Genomic DNA, 25,618 nt, shown 5'->3' on the forward strand with positions numbered 1-25,618 from the left:
GATAACAGTGCACTGAAATCAGAGCTGTTTGACCATGAAAGATGTTTTTCAAGTGCCCGCGAAAAATAATATTTACTAATTTATCATCTGTAACAATTGAACAATGTTGGTTTATGCAATGCAACATGTTTATAAATCTTCACAATGTTTACATTTGTCTTTTATGAACATGTGACGACGCAAACAAAGCAGTCGCATCCACGGTGGTTCAAATCGCTAACACAGTAGATTGGCAACACTGTTGCCGTTTTGTTTTTGTTTATGTTGCTAAGGCCTGATGCAGCGGCGCGCGAGGAGCTGCGGTTTCCGTGCTCCGAGTGTGGAGAGCCTTCTATGTGGAGCAGACTAAAACAGCACGGTAACCTGTACGTTAGGTTACTCGTGAAATAATTTTCCAAGATGTAGTGCTTCAGCTGTGTGAATTTTGTGTCTGGTTAATCTAGTCGAACTTGAGTGGGAGGATCCACGAGCGTTCGCGAGAACTTTTGGTGATGCCAGTGACCAAGCCGGACGCAAAGACTAATCAAAATTCAAGGACCGTTGGCCCACCAAGTCGTCAAAAGCTTTTGGAAGAGACATCTGTTCTTTTTAAACGTATCGCCGGAGCGTTGTTTGAGCCCTGCTTACTGGTTTGTTCACAAAAGTGCCATTGGCAGTGATGGCCTCGTCTGTGCATCAAAACGGCAGCGTACCTGTTGCCTTGTCGTGCTTGCCCGAGATTGAACAAATCATTCGGAAGTTGGAACATGGCACGCCACTTATCAAGTTCTACCAGAAGGGTCGGCCTGAAAAGAGGACTTTCTCGATCAAGCTGGAAACCCGGCAGGTCATTTGGTGGCGGCCAGTCACCGGGCGCACAGTGGAAGAAGGAGCGGGTTAGCAATACATATATATAGATATATATACATATTTCATTTCAGCATTTGCCCATCATCCGGTCACTTTTCCCCTCCCCACTCCCCTTTCATCAGAACTAAGGGGTGCCGTTTTGGTTGCGCTACACAGTTTCTAAATGATTGACACCGGAGTCTAGCGAGACTACGCAGAGGGCCGTTTTAACATTGTTTCGGAAGTCGTTGTTTTTGGGGCTAGTCGGTGTGACTCCTAACGTCGTTTGTCTTTGATTTTTTTGCCTGTTAAAAAAAAAGAAAAAATATATTGTTGCAAGAGTCTTGTCACTAAGCTATGCAACTGCAAAATGCATGTATATTTTCTTCTTTTTTCTATCGCTAATTGATGAGTGTGTTAAACAGCGCGTTTTTGCAACCGAATCACATAGGAATGATATTGCCCAACTTAATACAGTTCGAACAATTACCAAATGCTAACTCGATTTCTTAAATAATTCATTTTCAAATGCTATGCTGGGTGTATTTATCTTATGATGGGTTTTTTATTTAAATGAAAATGATTCCATTTGCCAAAGCAACGAAAGAACAGCTGAGTGCGACATGACTGTTCCGTTCACATGGCTGATAATGTACTTGCCAATTACAGAATTGTTTCGGGTCCCTATGCATATAAAGCTTTAAATGCTAAAGAATGAGCCATTTGCAGAAATATACTGTGCATGAGCATGAAAGGTATTTTCCACCCAAAGTTGCTTAAGGCGGCTGATTTTGCCTCACAGATACAGGATCGACATGTGTCTTCGTGTTACTGGTTTAGGATGAACTGTGAACGTCTTAGCGAATTTTATTGTAAATCACGTCATCAATACTCACCCGAAGATAACACCTTTGTCTGGAACACGTAGCTTTTATTTTATAAGAACCCTAGTATTTACATAAGCAAAGCAAAAGCACTTGACCTGTGCAAGCACTCAAACTTAATTTGCCGAGAAGCTGTTGAATTTAGGCCTCGTTTTCCAACCAAATTTTGTAGTACTGCCGCTGCACGTAAAAGGACGCGCACCATTCTGCAAGTCGTCCATTTACAGCACAAAGCACACAAATATGAAGCATCACAAAAAAGAAAGCATATGTTGAGACACTGTAATCTGTATCAAATTGTGAAGCAGTTGAGAGAAGAAAGTCTTTATGCCTGCAAATGTTACATTGCAGAAGTAAACTTTGCTATTGATGTCACTGGGAAAAGGCGGTGGTAATTTCATTTGCTATAAAACATGCATAAACTCTGACTAGTTGGCATCATAAATGCATATTCATTTTGTTAAGCTGGAGGCAGTAAGTAAAACAAAAATGCTGACTGAGGCAGAGTTAAAGAGTAAAGTTTGCAGGACATTATACACAAGATCCATTGTATAACAGTTCTCGGATAGACTGTTCAAAACTTATAACATTCCAATTTCCCGTGAACTCCATAAGAGGCGCGTAGATAAATGCCTAACAGAAAAAAAATGTGCACTGGCCGTGTACATAAGACATGTGAGAAATAACTATTACAAACAACCCAACTTAAATGCCATCATTACAGATTGAGTTGAGACCTTCATTGCAGTATAGACCCAGCTACATGAATGTTCTTGAAAGTAAAAATGTTTTGCGTGTAGTCACAATATTTGAGAAAATACAAAAATATCTTTGTTCACTTAACACATGCTTAGCACATGCAGCACTATAGTTGCAAACAGCTGTTCTCTGCAATGAGTGAGAAGAATTAGAACAACCCGGGGACTCAACTTGTAGTAACAACCGTATGAAGCCAAAGGCAATGAAACTAAATGTGATGCAAATGAGGTTTAAGAAAATTTTTTAGGGCTGTAGAGAAAGTTCTCCATTCCGCTTTAAATTTCATTTTTCGTTATTAAGAATACAAATTGAAAACTCATAATTAATTCTTCATTAATAAAAAAGAACCTTATTTCCCCCATGCTTTCCTTGAATTCATTGTTTGTTGGCTTCATATGATTGTTTGCTGGCTTAGGCTTCAGTATGTTCCCTCTGGTGCAATTCATAGTTTGTTGCTTATAGCTTTCTGCTTTAAACACTATCAAATTTTGCTTAAGAGAAAGTTTGTGAAGGCCACTTTTTTGTCTTAAATGAGCAATGGAAGACATTAAAACAAAAGCAATGGGCACGCTATCGTGTGAATGATACCACAGAAGACAACTTTGCTTGATTGCCCCTAGGTAATATTTGCACAAGAAGTCTTGTCCACTGTGACAGTGTCCGTGTCATAGTGTATGCTTTTGAAGAACATGCTGTTGTAATAGCCACATGAAGCCAAGCGAAGCAGACGCAAACAGTTTTTTTATTGTAATTACAGATAGTTATGAATGAGATTTAAATTTGCTGGCTCGGCCCCTACTGGCAGCGAGTTGTCCACTTTCATTTCTTTTTTCTTTTTCTGAAGAATGTGAAGCTAATCACAAATCTAGCCTGCATTTACATTTATTTATAAATTCAATAAAGAAAAAGGCAACTAATTTCCTTTATGCTGTCCTTGGCTACAGTGTCTGTTTGCTTCATATAGTTGTTATTGTCTGGTTCTTCAGTTCCCCTGATCCTTCGAGCTTAGTGCTGTACTTTTGGAGCATATGCTTTTGGTTGACCCTATCATGATTTGGTAGTGGGTTAAGGCTTCTTTGCTTCAACTTTCCTTTTCATTAATTCCCATGACAATGTAGGTTCTTTGAAATAATAAGATTAAGAACAAGATGTTCATAATTTCAAAGAGTGGCTACTTGATTAAATCAGGGAGTTAAATTGCAAAATATTTAATTTGTTGTTTGAAAATTTTATGTGCATGCTTTTACTAATTAAGAATGAATAGCACACAAATTTGTACATTTAAATTGTTCACTAACTGAACACTAAATGTTTAAAATTTTTATTTTCTGAAAATAAAAATCGTGATGGGTCCATCTGGATTTCAGTTGACCTGCGAGAAGTCAAGGAAATTCGTCTGGGACGAAACTCAAAGATATTTGACCGGTGGCCAGAAGATGCTAGAAGATGGGACCCTGCCCAGTGCTTTGTTATATTTTATGGCAGTGCCTTTCGCCTCAAGACATTGTCTTGTGTCGGTAAGCAATGTGTAGCTAGATGCCTTATGGGCACACAGTACTCGTAGCTTGTTAACATTGCATGTAATCTTGCAGAGCATGCTACTGTTAGAGCAGGATGTTGATCGTTATAGCATTTTTGCCAGCTATCTGTTCATCTAATATGCAGCCATACCCATGGCTTTGCTGGTTACTGCTTATGTTTTGATACTTTCCTATACTTAGTGCCATTTGAAACCCAAGCTAGTTTTTCTACATTTGTTGTCTCCTTCCAGCTTATTGTCCTGCTTTAACCCTTTTGGCGCTGGGTGTTTTTCTGCAGTACAACAAACTTGACTTTTCTCTAAATGACACATTGCCAAGCTTTAAATTTAAATGTTATTTATTGGCAATAGGTTGCCGAGTGTTTTGCAAAGTTTTGAATCTCAAAATGTAAACAAAAATAAGATATACACTAATAAATTATTTTAATTAGGATAATTTGTGTTATTTGGGCAACATAGCCTCTTTATCACTGTCATTATCTCGTGAAGACACCTTTTATTCAGCATCAAAGTCCTCTGAATCAGAGTTCATAAGAAGTTTTGAATTTCTGCAATGTTCAAAAAACATGCAGGCTTTTTGTGTTGGTCCGCCATTTTGGAAAACGAGAGAGGCATGAGCAACACCGACAGTCAATACACAAATAATACTCAGAAGGCTTGATTAAGTCGGGGAGCTTTGCTGCACCATCTGTCAAAGAAAAACAACACCTTAACATTTTAGTTTAACTTCTGAGTAAATGGCACAGCCAGTGTACGGATGTTTCCCGTCCATGAATTGTACATGTCCGGGGGTGTCTGAGCGGCCCAACGAGTATACTCAGGCATGGCATTTATATGAGTTAACATATGCGTTGTTTGCATATTCAGAAACATAATATTAATTATTCCTTTCTCTTGATAGGTTGGTTAGAACTGGTAATAATGGAGAGGTGCAACTTGGGCTAGTTGGTACGACATTTGGTCATAGTGGCCATGTTTAACGTATCAAAAGGTAGACAACATGCTTGTGTCAAATCGCTATAGGACTTAAACAGGAAAAATTCAGAGGACTTGTGCAAGCTTGCAGGATAATAACTCAATTTTCAGTCAAGCAATGTTAAAGACGAACAGGCCCTGGAACCTGGTACAGTCCTTTTAGCCTTAGAGGGGTTTCCCAGCAAAGCGGCATTTCCGGTTTCTGTGAAACTTTCTCACAGCCCTCATGCATTCTCCTCACCATGTCTGTGTGCCATGCTGAGCCACAGCTGTTGCACAGGTGGCATTTAACACACAGCTGCCTACAATTAGTGCTCTGAAATTAACACTTGGAAACCTATTGTAGCATAGAGTGTGTCTTATGTAAGTGTGCAAAGTTTGAAGCATAAGTGCAGAATTCCTTGCTTACAGAAGAAATTCTGCAATTTATTGCACTACTTGAAGGAGTATCTTAAAAGCCCTGATGCCAGTTTGGAAACCTTCTATGGTGCCCGCATTGCATTTACAACTTTGAGAGTTTTCCCAGCATGTTCCTCTCAACACATGCATTGTTCCTATGAAGTTTCATCTTGTTATAACTTGTAGTTAGTAAACAGCAAATGTTTAAGTCCCCTGACAAGCATCTAGAAGGACCCTAGACAGCACAAGAGCAGTTCGGGCTTGTTGGTACAGTTGGCATCAAAAGTTTACAGACCATGGGATTGTGGTTGAGCATTTTATATTCTTGAAGGGTCCGAGAAAAGCTGAATATTTCCACAGCCTGGTATTCATATTTCCAGTCTGTACTAGCATATTCAAACAACATGACGCTATATGGTTTTACTGGCTATGGTCACATACTGCTGGGAAATCTAGCATTTTCTGAGATACCATGGTTCATAAACATTTGGCGCCAACTGTACGTGACAAAATAAATATCAGCAGTTCTAAGCAGGTGAGGACGAGAAAGGGGACACAGAAAAACACAAACTCTTGACAAATGTTTGTTTGAAAAACTGCACACAGGGAGTGTATGTATGTCTGTATATTTGTGTGTGCGTGCATGCATAATTTACCACCGTGCATGCATTTCAGACAAGTCATGATGCCACCCTAGGATCTCAATGTAGACTTTTTATGCGGCTACTTCCTCCTTGTTATCAAGGAAAAATGAACTTGAATTGAAATTAAAGTTAGTGTGAAACACAAATTCTTGTCTGACCTACACACTGTCTGGTGAAATTATGCATAAAGATATAGTAGTGAGCGAAAAAGATATAATTTGCATTTTGGGTCCCCTGAACTCAACTGCTCAAAAAGTTGGCACTGCGTTATGCCAGACTGCCACCCTAGGACAATAGCTTCTTGAACACTCACTGGCATGTTGTGTTATTTGCACTGTATAGCCCACTCATCGTGCGCACAACTTGTGTATTTCAAGAATGTATCACAAGGAAATCGTGTACATAAGCCAGTATGTGAATATATGTGTGTGCTTCTGAGATAAATTTTAATAACTGGTTAGCATAGTGAAAGGCTTGGCATGCTATTGAAGGTGTTGCAACACTCAGAGAAGGAGAGAAAAGAAGAAAAAATCACACACACATCCATTCACACACAAGCTCAAAAATGTAGGCAATAGTGAGAAGCACGATATGAAAGAAGTGGCAAGTGGAGCTTTATGGTACCGTCATAAACTAACTGTAATCCCGGTCTGTCTCTTTGGCTGCAGCAGTGCACACTTTTTTTGACATCGAAAAAACCACAGCAACTAATAGCTTTGAAATGCAGGTAATTATTTTAAACAAAAATATATTTTGTTCGTTACTGTACTCTGAGCAGTTTCTCAAATGAAGTTTTGTTGAAAGCTTATGCTCATGTCACGTACATTCCCTTCCTTGTTCTCATCTGTTTAGTGCCACTAACAATTAGTTTCCAATTAACACAAGTATCATAATTTTCTATAGTGCTCCCAAATTGCCTGCAACTTTGACTTTTCTCCTGTATGTTCCTTACAAGGCATACTTTAGTTCTACCAAGTTTCCTCTTGATGCGTGCCGTAATTCTGAAGCTATGTGCTCCTGAGAGCTCCAAAGCACAATTACCAAAACTAATTTCCCACAGTGTGTCTAGTCAGCCCACACACTTTCAACTTTGCTAATCCGTCACCCTTGACATGGCCAGCACCCCCTTGGAATTTAATTGAGCTAGCTCGAATGGTTCTTTCAGGGAATTTTTGTCAACATTAGGAGTGGACATAAGTGGATCCACTGAACCTAGTTGAAATAAGAGCTTCCCAGTATAATCTGGTAGTCTTGGTCCATAGGTCATTACAGAAATATCATATAATCAGCATCTGTATTGTACATGTCTATGACAATATATAAAATTATGTTCTCTTCTATTTTTGCATCAGATCAGAGATTTTGTTAATTCTTTGTTGGGTAGATAAGGTGCTCGCAGTTTCCTCATCATTGTTTTAATCATGAGACAACCTGTCTTTTTATAACACAGCTACATCAGCCAAGGATTGTGAACAGTGGATCAATGGGATTAGGCACTTGGTCTCTGATACCTTGTCTGCATCCTATCCACTTCAAGTTGAGCGATGGCTACGTAAGGAATTTTACGGCATGCAGAACCCACGAAATGTGTAAGTTTGCTATCATAATATGAATATGTCGTCTATCTTTGTAGATAGTGGCATAAATGTATGCAAACTTGCAAGGAAGAACTCTGTGCATGTTAAACCAGGTTATATCTCTTTATTCCTGTATTTCCTGCGTTGTTTCTCCATCAGGATGTATATTGTCAAGTCTGACACTTACCATGTTTAAGATACAGTATAGTTCAGACATCACTGATAGTCTGGTTTGCCCTGTCTAGCCCTAGTAAAGAAATATTGTACCTTGTTGCACTTTGCATATTTGTTGTTTTTATGCATACCAGGTAGGCATACTGTTGATGCAACGCCTTTGCTTTCAGGTGAAAACATAATATCCATGGATTTCCACCCCTTAGCAATATGTACCAGAAATGCACTGAGCCTATTCTTCCAACCTCAAAAAAAAAAAAAAAAATGGAAACAAGAACAAGAAACCTTTATTATTGATTAATTTTGTGTGAAGCTGCTTAGATGACACTTTGAAAAATGGCAAGCAGTTTTCATCTTTTGATTGTTCAAAGCAGCTACTATTTCTTTCATAATTCCATGGCTGTGCCATTTTTTTATCTTTCTCTCTCCTGCTATTTTTAAGATTTTCTTATTGCAGATATGTATTTTATTTCTATTTTGGTGCTCTGTGTTGATGCTGTGCCTAGTTATAGCATTCCTAAGGAAACATTTGAATCATTTTATGGTTGATGGCAAGCCAGCCAGGAAGCATTGTACTTTGGCTAAAAAAAGAGAAATATGTTCTTGTGAAGCATTAGTTACATCATTTGTCTTGTGAACTTTTCAGGATAACCCTGAAAGATCTTAAAGCCTTCTTCCCGAAAGTAAATTGTAAGCTATCCACAAACAAATTGAAAGAGTACTTTCAAGTAAGTATTTTTCTGGCTTTTTTGGCAATAGTTGTAAGGGTTCAGAGCTGGCTATTCAGCTTTATGTGTAGCTTGTCTTGTTGATCTATTTTTCCCAAGACTCTTCTGTATTTCATGCATGCCCACATTTGAAGATCGTTCTGCACTAAAATATAGCAAACAAACACTAATATTTTGCACTTAATAAATTTCAGGAGGTCGATACCAACAGGGCTGGTGAAATTGGCTTCGAAGGTTTTGCATCCCTGTATCATAATTTGATGCATGATGAGAAGGTAAGCTGGCCAAACATATTCTATGTTTCTGTTAGCTTGTAGAGCAAAATTTATGTCTAATGAAAGCCCACTTAGATGTCTTGAAAGCAAAAAGAAAATGGAGGCATACATCCTGGGTATGTAGTAACACAAAAAAGATTGACGTACGAGATGATGACACAAGGGCCTTTTAGGTAGTAATTAAAATTTTAGGATTCAGAGTCACATGTGCACCATGGATGAGCGATATGCAAACATATCATTCTCACCCTTAACATGTTTTATGAAGAGAAGTGCTGTTGTCTAAATTCTGCCTATAGAGATGGCATCTTTGTGAGTTTGTGTTTAAGGGGGGATGTGGGGTTCAAAGGTCAACTCTTGAACTGACATTTCAATTTTAACAAAATTTGGCAGGAGGCTTTGTCTTGTCGTGAGAACATGTAGTAAATTTGATTACCCTAACACAAATGGAAAAAAAAGTTTTGCATGTCCCATTGAGCAAATAAGTGTGTTGCCTTAGGAAACCTAGCAGTTAAAAAATTATAATGTTAGCTGCCCCTATTCTGTGATCACAGGATAGGGGCAGCTGCTTGCAATTGTATGCCTTCTGTAGAAGGTGCATCACTTGAACATTAAGCTTGTTTTTTTTGTGTTACTGTGATCCTGAAATCGATACTTTTTTCTTGGTAAGAACAATTTGGAAGTTCAAGATGTCCATAGTCTTGTTCCTCACAAATTTTATGCCTAGAAACAATCTTACAGTTTTTGCTTTTGCAGTTTTGAAACTATCGTTTTCCTAAAAGTGCAAATTGGCCCAAAAGTCCAAACTGAGAAGAATCAATTTAACTCTCAAAGCATACCAGAATACATGCAACTGCCCATTGTAAAAAGTCTCATTTTATTTTTATTCTATTGCGCAGATAATAATCAAATTTGGTGAGGAGTGTCTTTACATGCTTAGAAATCCAAAATAAACAAAATTTAAAAATGCATGCTTCTGGTGAAAATCGTGATCTTAGCCTCGTGTCTGGGGGCATATTTGTTAGTTGAACTTAAAGGCGGGCGAATGCTAAATATTCTTGAAACTGAATGAAAATACATGAAAACTGTTTTAGGTGTGTATGTCATTTGTGCATATATTAACATATTTTTGTGCTATTGATTTAAAACTTTAGTAAGCCTTTTGCAGTGGGATGCTATGTCTGTCAAGCCATTTATGAGATTTAGTTAACTTCTAATGTTTTATTGGTCAAGTCAAGGAACTAAGTGTCCACTGAATTATTAAATTTCCATTTATTCTTTTGTCTGACTTTTTTAATGTACCTTTTGAGAACCTGCGACTTACATTTACAGTGTCTTGTTTTTCCTGAAAGGAGCACAGCACAGGATTCATGTGGTGTAAGATGCTTTCACCTTTCAGAGCTTTAATATGTGGTTGATTGTGGTGACCTTTCTGCTACATACATACAGTTGACTCTTGTTACAACGGACCCTGATAATCCGACAAAAAATGTCAGTTTTACCCGAAGCCTGTAATATCCAAAACGCCTCACTTCCAAAACTTTGGTGGCGATGTGTAACAAAGTTATTGCCAAGAGTGGGTGACGAACGTCTAAAGTAACAAACAAACAAAAAAGTAGCAGTTTCCCCCGAGGGGCGAAGCATAGATTGCGATAGAAAATTAGTAGACAGCTATGCGAAGTAAGGATAGTAGTTTTATCGGCCATATAAATTTGTAAACGTTCGCTTACTAACTAAATTAACAAGCATGGTGTCACGCACGTACAGAGAAGCAAGAACACATCTCGCTCGATGACCATGAAAAGTTGCTGTCATAACGTAGGAGTGAAGAAGCGCGGTAGCAGCAGCGAGCAAATTGACCTTCGTGCTGTCTCTCGCTTCAGTGCAAATTAAACGTCTAAAGCACTGCGCATACGAAGCTACCGGCACTGGGCGCACATTGTCCACATCGCAGATCGCTTTCAAGATATGGCGCCCGCGCGGCCGTGCACCAGCCGCCGGAGTAAAACCGCCCCCTCTCTCTCACCTCCCCTCCCCCGTGCCTCACTCGTGAAAGAAGACAGTGCGCTGCCACCCCACCTTCCTCCCTCGCACGCGCAATATTGAGCCATGATTGTCAGCTGACCCTCCCAAGTCAGTTGTCAGCCCATGTAGACATGGCAAAAGTTCATTTTATACACCCGGTTTTGACAAAAATTGCCACTAATTTCGTCTGCTGTAGCTGATAGTTCATTGTAGCGCGGTCTGTTAAAAACTAACTTCGTTGCATTAATAAGATAGGTAGAGCAAACTAAGGTTGAAATATGGTCCGTTATATCCAAAAGTCTGTTGTACGCGGGTCCGTTCTAACAAGCGCAGACTGTAATAGGGAAGACATGCAGGAACTTTGACAAATTTAAACTCACCTTCATTCACAAACCAGTGAAATTGGAGAGAGAGCTCTGTTTTGGCCTTTGCACTCCTTGAAGTGCGAAACTGCACCATTTATAGGCAACCAACAGTAAGAGCACTGCAAGTGCAGAGATGTGGTACTTTGGGAATGTGATTGCAGAGCTTGTTTGGGGCTTCTGGGCAGAACCCAATAAAATGACATGCATTCTGGCAAATTTTCATTGAAATTAGGCTAGATAATTGGCCACACCTATTTCAGCAACAGGCCTGGCAAATATTGTGCCATTTGACACGTCAAAAAGTAAAAATCCGTTGATGGCTGGCACTCTACTGTTGCAAGATATACTGTGTAAACCTCAGCTTCCATTTCCCAGCATGTTTAAGTAGTATCATATACTCCCAGACTGCCTCTAAAGAACTCAGCAGTCCAGCAGAACTGTGTAAATGGATATATTATGAAATGGTTGTCGTTAAGGACCGACTTTCTTTGTGATGCTAAAATTTGAAAAGTACTTCTTGGCAGGAATGAGTGGAAAATGTGTCCTAGATTCTTGTAGAATGGTTTGATAGTCAGTAATTGCATTAGTACCTCTTTCTGTGCCCCCTTTGTTGGGATGTTAACCTCTAAGTACTTTTGTAGTATTAATGCCAGATAGTGATAACATTGTTGAAGCATTCTTCTATGTTCCTGGCACTTTCTTCATTTTTCAGCTGTTCACGGATTTCTTCAAACCATATGCTGATGAAAACGGGAAAGTCACCGTAAAGGCTTTCCAAAAGTTTCTCATTCAGGACCAGAAGGTAAATAAACTAGCCATGTTAAGTTTCTTGTACATCAATTGGCTACTTGTTGACAAGCAGCACTTCACACTGTGTAATGTTGTAGAACATGATCCTTGTGTCCACTGAAAAACAGCACACAGAGATTAAGGTTCTTAAAAACTGTACACATTTGGAGTTATTGTTAAAGAGCCCTTGATGGGGGGGCAGCTGATTAAAGCTTGTTTTTTAAAGGTATTTCTGAGTTACTCTCAGCCATTACTTGAAGATGTCTCTACCAACCGTGGCCATCTAGCTGACCATTGTAAAAGAGTTGGTTGCATGGTACTGTTTGACAAGAATATGCTTTTGCTTAGTTCCATCATCAGCACAAAAAGAGAAATTTTTGAAATTTATTGCAAGCGGGAAAGGAATTGCTATACTTCCTAGTGCAGTTGTGCAGAAATGAGCTTGTGAGTCCATAGGACCTCAATGTTTTCAACCCCCTCTCTCACTTATCACCTTTTATTTTGCTCTTTAATTTTTCCTTTTTTGACCCATATAATTTAAATTTTTTGTACATGTGTGTGCATCTATGTGTGCGTGCATGCATGTGTGTGAGTGCACGTGCATATGACAGAGAGAACTTGGAGGTGGTAGTTTGTACTTAGCCCATCATGTACTGTCTTCTTCTGTACTATGCAGAGCAGCATATTTGTTTTCAGCAGCCAACAAGGCCAAACATATGCTCTGTGTAAATATTGACAAGTTTTACAATAAAGCCAGAGCATTTTTATTTTTTTGACAAATCACCATTTTTGTAATACTTGTACAGATAAAATTCCTTATAAATAATTTGTGCTCTTAGTATGATTGTTGTGTTAACTATGCAAGCTTTGTAAAAGAAAAAAAAATGGAGCAGTACAGCATCTTAATAAATGTGCTGTAAATGGCTTTTGCTTGAAGATACGACATGTTTCATGAGGTTGAAAGCCGGCTGAATGTTTGAGAAGCTCTTGTGTCAGTTACAGAAGTCTTAATCATTTATTGAATGATACCAGGGGTTTCTAAATTAGGGTGTCAGGGTTAGAGTTTCTAGTTTCTGTGAATGTTCTGATTGATGTGAATCCTTTCTGCTCCCTTTTTAATTCAATGTGCTTCTTGATTTTTAGCAATATAATATTGTGTTGCTATTTCAGTTTTGCAAAGCCTTTACATATAGCATGTAGACTTGGGCAGCATTTGGGACTAAGGCCAACGTGCAAGCGCTATGCAACATGTATTTTTATGGTATAATTGCCAGATCAGCACATAGCTGACAGCTGCATGGCTTGCATTTCGTTTGTGCTCGTGAGGACATACAGGAATACACAATCGTGAATAGGTGTGAGCTTATGTGAGCTGACATTGACAACTGAATTTGACGCTGCAGTGACTAAATCTAGCAGTCTTTGGATAGACACCCATGACCGACAAACATGGAAAAAAAATAGAGAGAGGGAGCTTTGCATGGGGAAAGAGTAACAACTGTTCGAAATTTTGTTAGCATTTCCAACTGGGCATCTTTCCAAATAATTAAATAAAAAGAAGCAGAAAGCACACACCACACCATTTTGTTATACTGAGGTTTCTGAAACTTAAAATGACTGAAATTTGAATAACATTTTAAGCATGTTTTAAGCATTCTGGGCAACAGAAATGTTATGGTAGCTTGTAAAAATATTTGCGCCTTTAAAGCACAGAAACCTCAGTATAGCAAGATGATGTACTGTGTGCTTTCATGATGTGCTGTGTGCTCTCTGTTTCTTTTTATTTAATTACTTGGAAAGATCCCTAGCAGAATTTTAAGGTCAGGGGTTGTAGTGTAGATACATCGCTTTTAGAGACAGTTGGTTAATTGTGCGACCTTATTTTCATTATGACACCTCGCTAGATTTATGCAGTGTGCATGTCAGTGCACTTGGGAACTATGTGATGTGAAAATATACTGCAGATGGGAGCTGTTCCATTCCTTATATCAACAAAAGTGATCAATTGAGAATATGACCCATGACCAAGGGGCTGGGTGGCAGTGATAAACTGCCAATAAATGGTATGATAAGGTACTATGTCAAAGCATGACCGTGTGCTTTAGCCTTATTTTTAGAGCCAGTGTGTGTGAAAGCTTTAATCTTCCTGTGCATTGCAGTGCATTTGCTAAAGGTGCTTTTTGCATGATTTCTTTCCCTCAGGACACAGTGTTCGAGGATGAAAGGGTAGCAAGCAAGTTTATGCGCGACTATCTGCAGGACCCTCTGCGGGATGCCCAGGAGCCATATTTCACTGTGCCCGAGGTTTGTCAAGTGCTTTACGCAAAAGCTCAAGAAATATTCATGAGCTGCAGATAATACGCTTAGAATGAGCAGTTTTCACATTTATATCTTTATTAAAATTAATCAGGATTAATTCCTTGGCAACTGCCAAACTGGAAACTGCCTTTTCATTTCTGTGAAAAATGGCCATGATAGTGCTTTTATAGTTGTTAAAAGAGGAAAGAAAAGGTTTCATGTGGACTTTGAAATTACTTCCTTTGGAAATTGCACTGGAGCCACACGCAGCTCACAGCGCCACAGGCACAAGTCTTAAAAATGAATGATGCGAGTTTATTTTTATTGTTCCAGTTCCTAGATTATTTATTTTCCAAGCAGAATGAGTTGTGGGACAGCCAGCACAACCAAGTCAATCAAGATATGACACGACCACTAACCCACTATTGGGTAGCATCTTCACATAACACGTAAGATTCATGTTTCTTTTGTGCATTTGCTTTTCTTCTCAGGCACAAGTTGATTGCTGTGAATTAATTGTACCTGCTGAAACTTTTTTCCCAGGTACCTTACGGGAGACCAAGTGAAGAGTGAGTCCTCTGTTGAAGCTTATGCAAGGTGCCTTGCAATGAGTTGCCGCTGCATTGAGTGTGAGTAGTAGCACTATTCATGCTGTTCTAGTATGTTAAAAAAGTTCTTGTACATCTGCATTATGTTCTTTTTTTAAGTCTATTCTGCTCTCAGCTCTTATTCTGAGTGAGATTCATATCAGACATTGCAAAATTGCATGGTGCTAAGAATGGCAGAAAGTTTGGTTCGCTGTCTCCCAGAAAAAATCTGTGTTGGTTGTTGTGGCAGAGCGGATAAACGTATTTATTCAATTCGATTCAGTTCAGTATAAATTAGTGCTAGCAGTTGAATATGTAATAAAATAATGCACCGGCGATTACGATACTTCCTGATGAGAAATTTGAGCACAGCTCTATACGTGTTTCGCGATACAGTCTATGCTCATTACAATGGACCCGTGTACAACAGAATTTTGGATATAATGGACCCTATTTCAGGCTTAGTTTGTTCTACCTATTTTATTAACAAAGTTCACTTTTAACGGACCACACTACAATGGACTATCGGCTACAGCAGATGAAGTTAGTGGCAATTTTTGTCAAAATCGGGTGTATAAAACGGAATTTTGTCGTGTCAACACAGGCTGGCAGCTGACTTGCGAGGGTCAGCCAACTATTGCGGCTTAATATCTTGTGCGCGAAGGAGGGAGGAAAGTGGGGCGGAAGCGTGCCGTCTTTCGCGCGCGAGGCACAGTGGGGAGACGAGGGAAAGAGGGGGGGTGGTTCTACTCCGGTGCCTGCTGTTGATGGCGCGGCCGCGTGGGCACCTTATCTTGAAAGCGATCTGTGATGTAGACAAAGTACGCGCCTGCGCGGGCGCCGCATCTTGAAAGCGATCTGCGGTGTGGACAAAGTGCACTCAGTGCCAGTAGCTTCGTATGTGCTGTGCTTTCGATGTTTAGTTCCCTGCGTGCCGCAGAAAGAACTTTAATTTCAAACCAAATGACATTTGCCCTTCTCGCGGGCGCCGCACTCCCAGGCGGAGAGTCGACATACATCGTGCAAGCGCGCCTACGTACATGGCAGTGCTGTGACGTCGCTCAGTGACACGTGACTTTGAGAATTATTTAAGGCAACAGCAGGTATTTGTTTGATTTGTTGCTTCATTAGATGAACTAAAGTTTAGATAAATAATAAAACCTGTCTGCGTGTCTTTGTTTTACTTCGTACCGTAGCAAGAGAGATGTACTTCTGTTTCATCTGCTTGTTCCCGTGTCGTGCAGTCGCGCGTTCAGAGAGAGAAACTATGTCATTTTATACCGTGTTCCAGCGTGCAATCATGCTCTGTGATCCGCTTGCGCCTGCATCAGTGTTCGTGTAGCACTGACTTATACTGCTAGTCAGGTGTTCTTGTGCGCAGCGCACAAAATCATGCACTGTGCGAAACGAGACAAACGCAACGGCTTACCTGCGAGACCATCAGCGGTAGCACACCACGCAGAAAAAAAAAAGTGAGAGAAACAAAAAGGCAGGGCCCGTGACGTAGGCATCATGCGATCCTCCAACTCCGTTATGGGAGAACGCAGGGAAGGAATTTCGCTTGTGGAGGCTAAATGGGGGCAAGTGGAGAGACTGTCTGTGTTGGCGGTGACGCTCAGCTCCTGAAATCACGGGTTTGCGGCACTGAAATATTGCTACCTTGGCTATTAATGAAATGAATCAATCTGAAAAATTCTTGCAGTAGAATGCTCCCTAGAGGGCATGTAACAACTTCCAGCGTATAACCAAAATTTGCTATGTGGCCCGGTGAGGGGCCCTTTAAGGTGCAAACCAGAGTAGAGAATTGCAAAATCTGAAGAAGTACAAAACCAAACAAACAAGCATTTTGTTCTTGTGTGCCACATAAAAAATATAAAAGCACGGAAAGCTTTGGAAAGAGCAAGCAATACTAACATTAACCCTTTACCTCCTGTAGATAAGTTAAGCTCGTCCACAGATTTTGCACACCTGCTACTGTGGACGAGTTTAGCTTGTCCATTGTAAAGAATGCTAATTTATCTTATCAGAGGCAATCTGAGCATTCCCACGCCTCTAGTCCTGTTTTTTTGGTCACAGATAGCATTGCAAAAACTTGAAATATCAGCAGAAGCATTTTTAAAGTTTGGCAACAAGAGAAATGGCAGCGTCATTATTGAGTACCACATGTAGTAACTGAAACTTTCCGTAAAGAAAGTGCCGAAATCGAGAAATCAATGAGGTTCCCTCTGGGCTTTGGAGAAGTTAGCCCAGAGGCCAAAAGTAACAGAGATATTATGAGCTTCTCAATTCAAGCTCTGAATCCTCCGATACAATGACATCTTGCAAGGTATACAACAGATGCATATTGATGTAAACAATTCACCACCTTCGCATCCTTGTGGCAACCTTCAACATTATCTTGTACCAATAAAGGCAGGCATAGGAATCACTTAAACGTTAATTTCTGCCTAGACATTGTTCAAGCTTGGGTTTCTGGAAATCTTCGACATGAGAGGCGTGCCAAAAGGGGAAGACAGTCTCACGATCTCACTACATGCTTTGTCACCTGTAACATTCCAAGATACCTCTCTGTGACACCTAAATGCCAGAAACCTGCAAGGCACTGTGTTGTGTGCTCCAAAAGGTCAAAGACGAGAGCAAGAGGAACCTAACTCGAACTTGGTTTGAAGACTGCAGAGTGGCACTCTGTGCAATTACTCCGTTTTGGGGTGTACCACACTAAGTGACACTTTCCTGCATCACTAATTGTAATCTCGAGTGGCAGTTGGGTGCATTACAACACTCGGAGGACATGGAAATTGTGTTTTTGATGTTAATTTTTTTTTCTATTTCCTTGCCGCTCGAAAAACAACTTCAAACAGTGCCGTGAAGCCACCAACTTTCTTCCTCACCTAAGTAAATTTTATGTGTGTTCTCCAAATAAACGCATTGTTCTGAATGTATTTCTGGCATTTATTTGGTGTACCGATTCTATCAAGCATGTTTAAAAATCGTTATTTTGTGAACGTTTTGCTCTAAAATAATTTGTAATGTTAAGGGCTAAAGAGCAACCAAAACTATCAATTACATTCGAGTGGTTTTTGAAAACAAATCCTTCTTGTGCAAGTCAGCTTGTAATTTTAAATTATGTTACTTAGATCTAAATGTTCTAGTTTTATAGCAAGATCTGAAGAAAAAAAATATTGTCTATATAATTTTGACCTTTTAATGAAAGCATATGTAGGTTTTAAGTTCTAACACAATGTGTTTTGTATAGTGGATTGCTGGGATGGACCAGACGGCATGCCTTATGTGTATCATGGCCACACCTTGACAACAAAAATCAGGTTCATTGATGTCATCAAGACAATCAAAGACCATGCATTTGTTGCATCTGAGTAAGTGTGACTTGTTTCCTTTCTAAGTGAACAGTGCACTGCTAGTATTGCTGCACCTGAATGTGCTCATGCAGCTGAAATTGCATGAGCACATTAACATAGCAGGCACACGTGCTCACATATGCACACACACACAGGGTCTTTTAGAAAACTTGTTCTAAGCCTTTAAAAAATCATGATTATGCTGCACAAATGCAACCAACTCTGCACAAATGCAACCAACTCACTATATTTTTTATTATGAGCTTAAGTGATTAATTAAAAAAAATTTATTAACCGATTGCGTAGAAACCTAGGTTGGCTCATATAGCATGCAGTAGAACCCCGTTGACGCATTTCTGAGGCGACCATGAAAAAATAATGCATGATCTGGGAATCCGTAACATCCGATCACACTTGCAGCACTAGAAATTAAACAGAATACTACTCCTACTCAAAACTTAATTTGAAGTTCAATAAAAGCAAATAAAGTATTTAAAACCCTCTAAGTAAATCTCGTCACTGCCTGGCGATTAGATCATTAACAACTTTTGTGAGCTGCAGTAGCCGTGAATAACACCAAGTGAAGCTTGACTTCCATCTGACGCTTCGATCGAATCATAGACATTAACAGCTCCTGTTTGAGCACTCACAGCCCTTTTTTGGTTTTTGTACACCTGTGTATCGAAGCAATCGCGCAAGGTATGTCACAGGCCCCGAAATCATCTGCGAATGTGGGTGTGAGGTGACCGCTTGTGCTTTTATACACCTCATCTTTGCTTTCAACACAGCGATGGCGATCCTACTGCACTGCACGGCAGGTGCTGTGAAGTCACTGTTTTCAGTGGCGACATACAGCGGTCAGTGTATATGCCAATGGCGGATGATGCCATATCAGTGGTGTGCTGTCCCAGTTTCTGGACGTAAGAACCGGGAAGGGAAAATTTAACAAACAAGAAGGTGTGACTGTGAAGAAGGTCTGACGAATACACATGACCCTATGGGAACTAAACTGCACTGGTGTATTGAAGAGCTGGGAAAACATTACAAACAGGGAATATCAATGATGTTCTACGGTGGTTCAGATTTTGGAACACCAATAGTTCACTGCAGCACAAGGAAAAGAAGTACACACCCATAGCACTATGTGTGTGTGTGTCTCCTTCTGTTCCTCATGCTTCATCGAAATGCTGGTGTTCCAGAATCTGAAATAATCAACATCTAATCTATTCATCTAAACAAAAACCTTCAATGGGAAAGTTGTAGAAATATTGAGAAATATCGAAGTGATTTCTTTCTGCAAAGATAGCTGCTGTGGTTTTAATTTTTCTGGGGCTCCAAAGAAAGTGTGCTTGATATAAAAATATACCCTATGACTAGGCACTTGCGTGTCCTACATTTGTACCATCTCATGGCTATGGAATTAATTATTTGTGTTGCGCACCGGTCAAACTTATGATTAGGATCCAAGCAAAAATTATAATTGAGGGTAGATGGCCATGACCATTGTTTCACATGTATTGCCACCAACTGCCATAACCCTTTGCCCTTTATGCAGTCTGTTAACATAAAAGACACTGACATGGCTTCAAAAGTTATGTGCCATTTATCGCAATATCTCCAATGGCTTCATTTGCTCTGTCACTTCAGCAGGTGAGATATATTGACAAAAGCGAAGACCATTCTCTTCATCCAACTTCATTGTTTATGGCCTGTTCATACATTCTGTCTACTTGCAGCATTTTTCACTTGTTTAAAGCATGTTTGAGGGCATTGATGTTGCCGCATGCAAACACCTCAGATTTTGCGGGCTTTCTATTGAGCCTGAAAAAAATAAAACCACAAGAAAATTATATGGATATTTCTCAGCACATTCTCCAACTTCTCCATTGAAAAATTTGCATTTAAATCAAATAATTAAAAGTTTGTGCTTTAGTTTTTGTTAATAAATGATATAAGCTAAGTATAAGAAATACTGTGAGTTGCTTTAGGCGGCAGTGAACAATACTAAATTGGTTGCATTCACATAGCAAACAACTGGTTTATTTAAAGTTTGGCGCAAGTTAACTGAAACACCCTGTATATGCATGTGCATGTGTGGGCATGCATGCATTGTGTGTTTGTGTGAGAGAGAATAGTGGTGCTCTAAGGTGTGACTTTCTGGTAATTCAGGGAGATACAATGGCCACCTGATATTATTTTATATAAACAACTTTAAAAGATTTTACATTTGCTGCTACTTTGTTTTTGTTTAAACTTTGCAATAAAATCAAATATTTTAGTCCATATCATTCAATCAAACACTCGGCACCATTGTTTGCCTGGTTAGTCCAGACTTTAAGTTGCCACGAGGCTGCAAAACCAATTCACATCTCTGAAGTAGCAAACTTCCTGGACAGCAAGGAGTTCATATGATGGCAGTTTTTTTCCCCCCCTCTTGACAAACCAGGCAACCAAAGTGGTCAGGTATTTTATTGGAACAGTGCAGACCAGAAAATGTGATCTTATTGCAAAATTTGAGCGAAGCAGTGGTAAATGCAAAATATTTTCAAGTCATCAGAATAAATGTGCAAATCACTGTACGAAGCACAATAAATATATCGTTCCAGCTGATATTATTTGCATGCGTAACAGGTATGGTCAATGTGGTCCTGCTTCTCTTTCTTGCTCTTCTTGCACTAAAAAATGTTCATGTATAAAACACATAAATGGGGCTCTTTTAGTAATCTCTCTGTGTGTTTCATGAATGTTGTTGATTGTACAAAAGCAGTGCTCAAAAGGCATGTTGCTTCTTTCATGTGTGTGTGTAAATCGAGCTTCGTGCAATGGTTGTAGTGAAAGTAGTTGAGAATATTGATACTGGACATGAGTGCAAGTTCAAATTACGGTGGTTTGTTAGATGCATATCTATGCATACGTACATTTGTGTTTGTTGTATTGTAGCAGGGTGTTATCACAGTGGCTTATAAAATGCAGTCTAATTATCAGAAATTCAAAAAGCAATTATCTGTCCAGTGTATATACCCAGTATTCTTGCAACATGTATCATTTCTTGTCTTTAGGTACCCAGTAATTTTGTCTATTGAGAACCACTGCACCTTACCACAACAAAGAAAAATGGCCAACTTGTTTCAGGAGGTGTTTGGAGGTAAGCAGAATGTTATTATTATAAATCTCTCAGCTGCCATCTCTCTCTCTCTCTCTCTCTCTCTGTCTTAGTCTTTGCTTACTTTCTCCTTAACAAGAAGCTTTGCCAGTGCTGGCAAAACTACACTTTTTAACTCTGTTTAAGTGCTTACAAAATTTATTGAGATATATATGTAGTTGGAATTCTATGAAATAAAATTACAAATGGTGGTCCAGTAACTAGTTTACTACACTGCCCGGAAAAAATGAAACGGCGTGGTGCACTTGTGCATGGCTATCACTGGTAGGTTCAGACTGGAGATAACTTGTGTTTTAATTATTAGTGTATGTAGCTGCCTTTTTTTGTAACATTTACATTTGAGCTCGGTTCCGAGCCATAAGTGTACCTCTACAACAGCAAAACACATTGACAAAAAGTGTTGCACCTTTGCGTGTACGTGTTTGTGTGTGTGTACAGTGCTCACGGAATGAAACGCGTCAATTTAGGGCTAAGTAATGCGCATACTTTCGTTTCAACCGGCTGCAGTTCATGTCACATTGACGTAATTCTGGCACGTACACTTACATCGGAGTCCTCGTCAACTTTGGTGACCAAATTCCTAGCGACATGACATGGTGCTCTCGCGTACTTTGCACACATGTAGGGTTCTACTAAATGCTCCGTGTCCCATTTCATTCCGTGAGCACTGTACATGTGTAAGCATGTGTGCATGCATTCTATCTTTTTTCAGTCTTGTGACCTAGCAACACACTTTATTTTGTCAGTTATCATTCCACTCTTATGTTATCTAAAATTTTCTTCTAAACTTCAGAGATGCTGCTGACTCAGCCAGTAGAACGAGATGGTGTAAAAATGCCATCTCCTGAGCAGCTCAAGTGGAAAATTATCATCAAGGTAAGAATTTTTACGTTGCAAAGATAGTTGCAAAACAGGTTTAATTGTTAGCTTGCCAGTTTCATAGACATTTAAATTTCACTTTTAACTTCTTATTTTTTATTTAGCACAAAAAACTTCCTGAAGGAACAGAAGACAGAGTCATTGTTAACAGAGTTGATGAAGGTACGTAGCAGTTCATGGTACCCTCTGTTGTCTTTGCTCAGTCTCATGTATGATAAGTGTATGTGCTTATATTTCATTCGTACACTTTAAAACAATTTGAACAGGTGGCCAAGAAACCGATGTCAGCAATGCTGTGAAAAATGGCATCCTTTATCTTGAGGATCCAGTTGATAAGGTAAGTGGGTGGCAATCACAAGATGGCTTACCTTTAAGTACACTGTACACTTTATTGACAGACTTTTTCTAACTACTGAGTTGGTGTCAGATCACGAAAGACGAGCAGGTTTCTGTTGAGCAAGTGAGCTTTTCTAAACTCCAGGAGGCTGTGGGCATTTGCAAGGACAAGGTTACAGAGTTTTAAAACAGAAGAAGGAAAGTGTACTCTCTTGCACAGTTTTGTTAATATTTAAAGCAGGCAGAATATGACAATACACGATGTTGGTGTGGTTCTTCTTTATTCTGAAGAGAGAGCACTGGTTGTGAACCTGACTTGGAAATAACTCTGGCCACAACTCATGTATTTCAAGTCATAGTGAGTGTGATAGTACATATATAAGTACAAGGCACACATGTACTCTTCGGAATTTATAATAGCGAAACCATAAAAAATTGACACATTTGTATTCCAAATACATTATTGTAGTGCAATGAAGCAGTTAAGCCAAAATACAGTTGATGCTTATAATAAGGAATATATACACATGAAAATGGCAGTAAGTGCTAACAAAGTGCTTTAAGCTGATGAGACCTGTAGTGAGTTTGTGTGCATATTTGCATAGTGTATGGAAGGTCATATACAATATGGTTTATAGCTCATTCGTTACCGAGGAAGTGCATCTGGCAGCACTAACTTTCAGTGGTACTATAGAGGAGATATAATTAGCATTGGCATAGCGAGAAATGTCGTTCGGGGGGGGGGCTCACATTGCAGCTCGACCTCCTCCTTATAGAGTTTATAGAGTGATCCAATATATGAAGAATAACTGAATTGCCATTGCCAAAGATGCTGCAAACGAATTCTTGAACGCTACGCACTGTCAAGACAAGTAAAATATGTATTTTTTTCATAAAAGAATACACTCGTATGTCCCAAAAGTTGTGTCCGAAATAACTGATATCAATGCTTCCATGTTTTTGTCCATTTAATAAGTCACTAAAATATCACACGACCTTGAGAACTATATCAGTTCGAAAACAGCAAAGCAGTGCATGCCGCTGATATGAAAAATGTAAAGGCCATGAAATGAACAAATTGAGGACAAATGTTTTAATTAAACTTTGTCAGTCAAGAACCTTGTTTACATTTTTGTACATATGCAACGGCCAGTGAAAATTTTCAATAACGCTGTTATTTGTTCCAATGTGTTGCTCAGCAGCAGCTGTCACTGGTCGTGTATTGGGAGTAATTGTACCGAAATTATAGTCGCAGCAGAGAGCACATATAAAAAGCAAGAGTTCTGCAACATATACAAGAGCGAGTCAAATGAAAGTGAACCAATGCGAATATATGACAAACGGGGCATTTTATTTAATAGTAGTCTCCATGAGCATTTAGACATTTGTCCCACTGACTAACGAGTCGCGCAATTCCTGTCTCATAGAACTCCAAGGGTTGCTGCTTCAAAAAGTCTGTAACTGACTCTTTCACTTCACCGTCCGACACAAATCTGGTTCCCTTGAGCTGTTTCTTCAATTGCCCTAAAATGAAGAAGTCGCAAGGCGACAGGTCTGGGCTGTATGGCGGATGTTGCAGCGATTTCCACTTGAACTTTGCCAGTTTTGTATTAACCACATCAGCGACGTGCGCACAGGCATTGTCATGGAGCAACATGACCCAATTCATCAATTTTCCACGTCGTTTGTTCTTGATTGCGACACGCAGCCGATCCGGCGTTTCACAATGTTGGAAACGATTGATAGTCTCTCCAGGTTTAGCAAATTCTATCAGTAATGGCCCCTGACGACCGAAAAAAAATTCAACAACACCTTTCCAGCGTAAATGATGGCCTTTGCTTTCTTTGGGAGTGGTCAATTCGAATGTTTCCACTGTAGGCTTTGCTATCGTGTTTCAGGCTCGTAGTAGTGGCACCATGATTCGTTCTCGGTCACAATTGCAGACAAGAAGTCATCACCCTCATTGTGATACCGGATCAGATGAGCCAAGGCAGCGCCGAACTTATCCGTTTTCTGGCGGTGGCTCAAAATCTTGGGCATCTGTTGCGCACACAAGAGCCGATAACCGAGATGTTAATGAATAATGGTGTGAACCGAACCGTGTCTGATGTGCACACGCTCTGTCAGTTCATCGATGCTTATCCTCCATTCTTGTCTAATCAGCTCATCAACCTTTGCAATTGCGTTAGGGGTGATAGCACGGTGGCTTTGACGCGGTCTTGGATCATCTTTACAACTTTCACGTCCTTGATTGAACCGTTTCCGCCAACGCTTCACAGTGGCCAATGAAATGCAATGTTCAACGTACACGGCAGCCACACGGTGACTAATTTCTTTCTAGGAAACGCCTTCAGCTGTCAAAAACCTCATGACACCACGCTGTTCAACTTTTGGAGCGTTCATTATGTGACGCAACCATGTTCAACCCAGTGTATGAGCGCATTAAAGGACATTTATCCTCACACCTGCATGTCACTTTTGTAAATGAGAGATGCCTGTGTGCTACGCGTATGCCTTGCAGATAATGAACCGAACCATTATTGCGCGGGGTTGGTTGGCTCACTTTCATTTGACTCGCCCACGCACATTAGAATTGCGAAGATACAATGGAATATACAAATGCGGAGATACAGCTTGATATAGGGCAAAAAAAAAAAATGTCTCTCGAAACAAAGTTCACTGCACGTATACACAAAACCTCACAATAAGATATTTAAAAATATAACGTATAAGTCTCCAATAAGTCTACATATCTAAGAAAAGTCATGGTATATAATCCGTCAAACAAGGCAAATAAACATGTTGCGCAATCACAGATTCACAGACCACAGAATCCTAAGGCCCACCCCACTCCCTCCACTCCCCCTGACGCATCGCGCGTGAAAGAAGGCAGCATGCTTCCTCCCCACTTTTCTCCCTTGCACACACAAGACTGAGCCACCGTCGTCGAGGGCGACGACGACGGCAGGAATGCGCCTGGATAGTCCGCATTATTGCTATCGCCATAATATAATAAGAGTATCCAGCAACTGAA

At 39.8% G+C, this 25,618-nt stretch overlaps 1 protein-coding gene across 2 annotated transcripts in view; it reads left to right on the forward strand.

The window, feature by feature from the left end:
* Nucleotides 1-281: 281 nt before the first annotated feature.
* Nucleotides 282-25,618, forward strand: part of sl (small wing phospholipase C gamma 1) — an 83,455-nt gene continuing 58,118 nt past the window's right edge. For both annotated transcript variants that reach the window (XM_050192184.3, XM_050192183.3), the window contains exons 1-14: nucleotides 282-875; nucleotides 3,839-3,988; nucleotides 7,480-7,618; nucleotides 8,427-8,508; nucleotides 8,703-8,783; nucleotides 11,886-11,975; nucleotides 14,165-14,266; nucleotides 14,594-14,709; nucleotides 14,804-14,889; nucleotides 18,104-18,224; nucleotides 21,266-21,351; nucleotides 22,163-22,245; nucleotides 22,353-22,410; nucleotides 22,515-22,585. In XM_050192184.3, the coding sequence (XP_050048141.1) occupies nucleotides 659-875; nucleotides 3,839-3,988; nucleotides 7,480-7,618; nucleotides 8,427-8,508; nucleotides 8,703-8,783; nucleotides 11,886-11,975; nucleotides 14,165-14,266; nucleotides 14,594-14,709; nucleotides 14,804-14,889; nucleotides 18,104-18,224; nucleotides 21,266-21,351; nucleotides 22,163-22,245; nucleotides 22,353-22,410; nucleotides 22,515-22,585 (1,482 nt within the window). In that variant the 5' untranslated portion in view covers nucleotides 282-658. The remainder of the gene's footprint in view (nucleotides 876-3,838; nucleotides 3,989-7,479; nucleotides 7,619-8,426; nucleotides 8,509-8,702; nucleotides 8,784-11,885; nucleotides 11,976-14,164; nucleotides 14,267-14,593; nucleotides 14,710-14,803; nucleotides 14,890-18,103; nucleotides 18,225-21,265; nucleotides 21,352-22,162; nucleotides 22,246-22,352; nucleotides 22,411-22,514; nucleotides 22,586-25,618) is intronic.

This window comes from Dermacentor andersoni, chromosome 1, assembly GCF_023375885.2.
Source record: "Dermacentor andersoni chromosome 1, qqDerAnde1_hic_scaffold, whole genome shotgun sequence".
NCBI lineage: Eukaryota > Metazoa > Arthropoda > Arachnida > Ixodida > Ixodidae > Dermacentor > Dermacentor andersoni.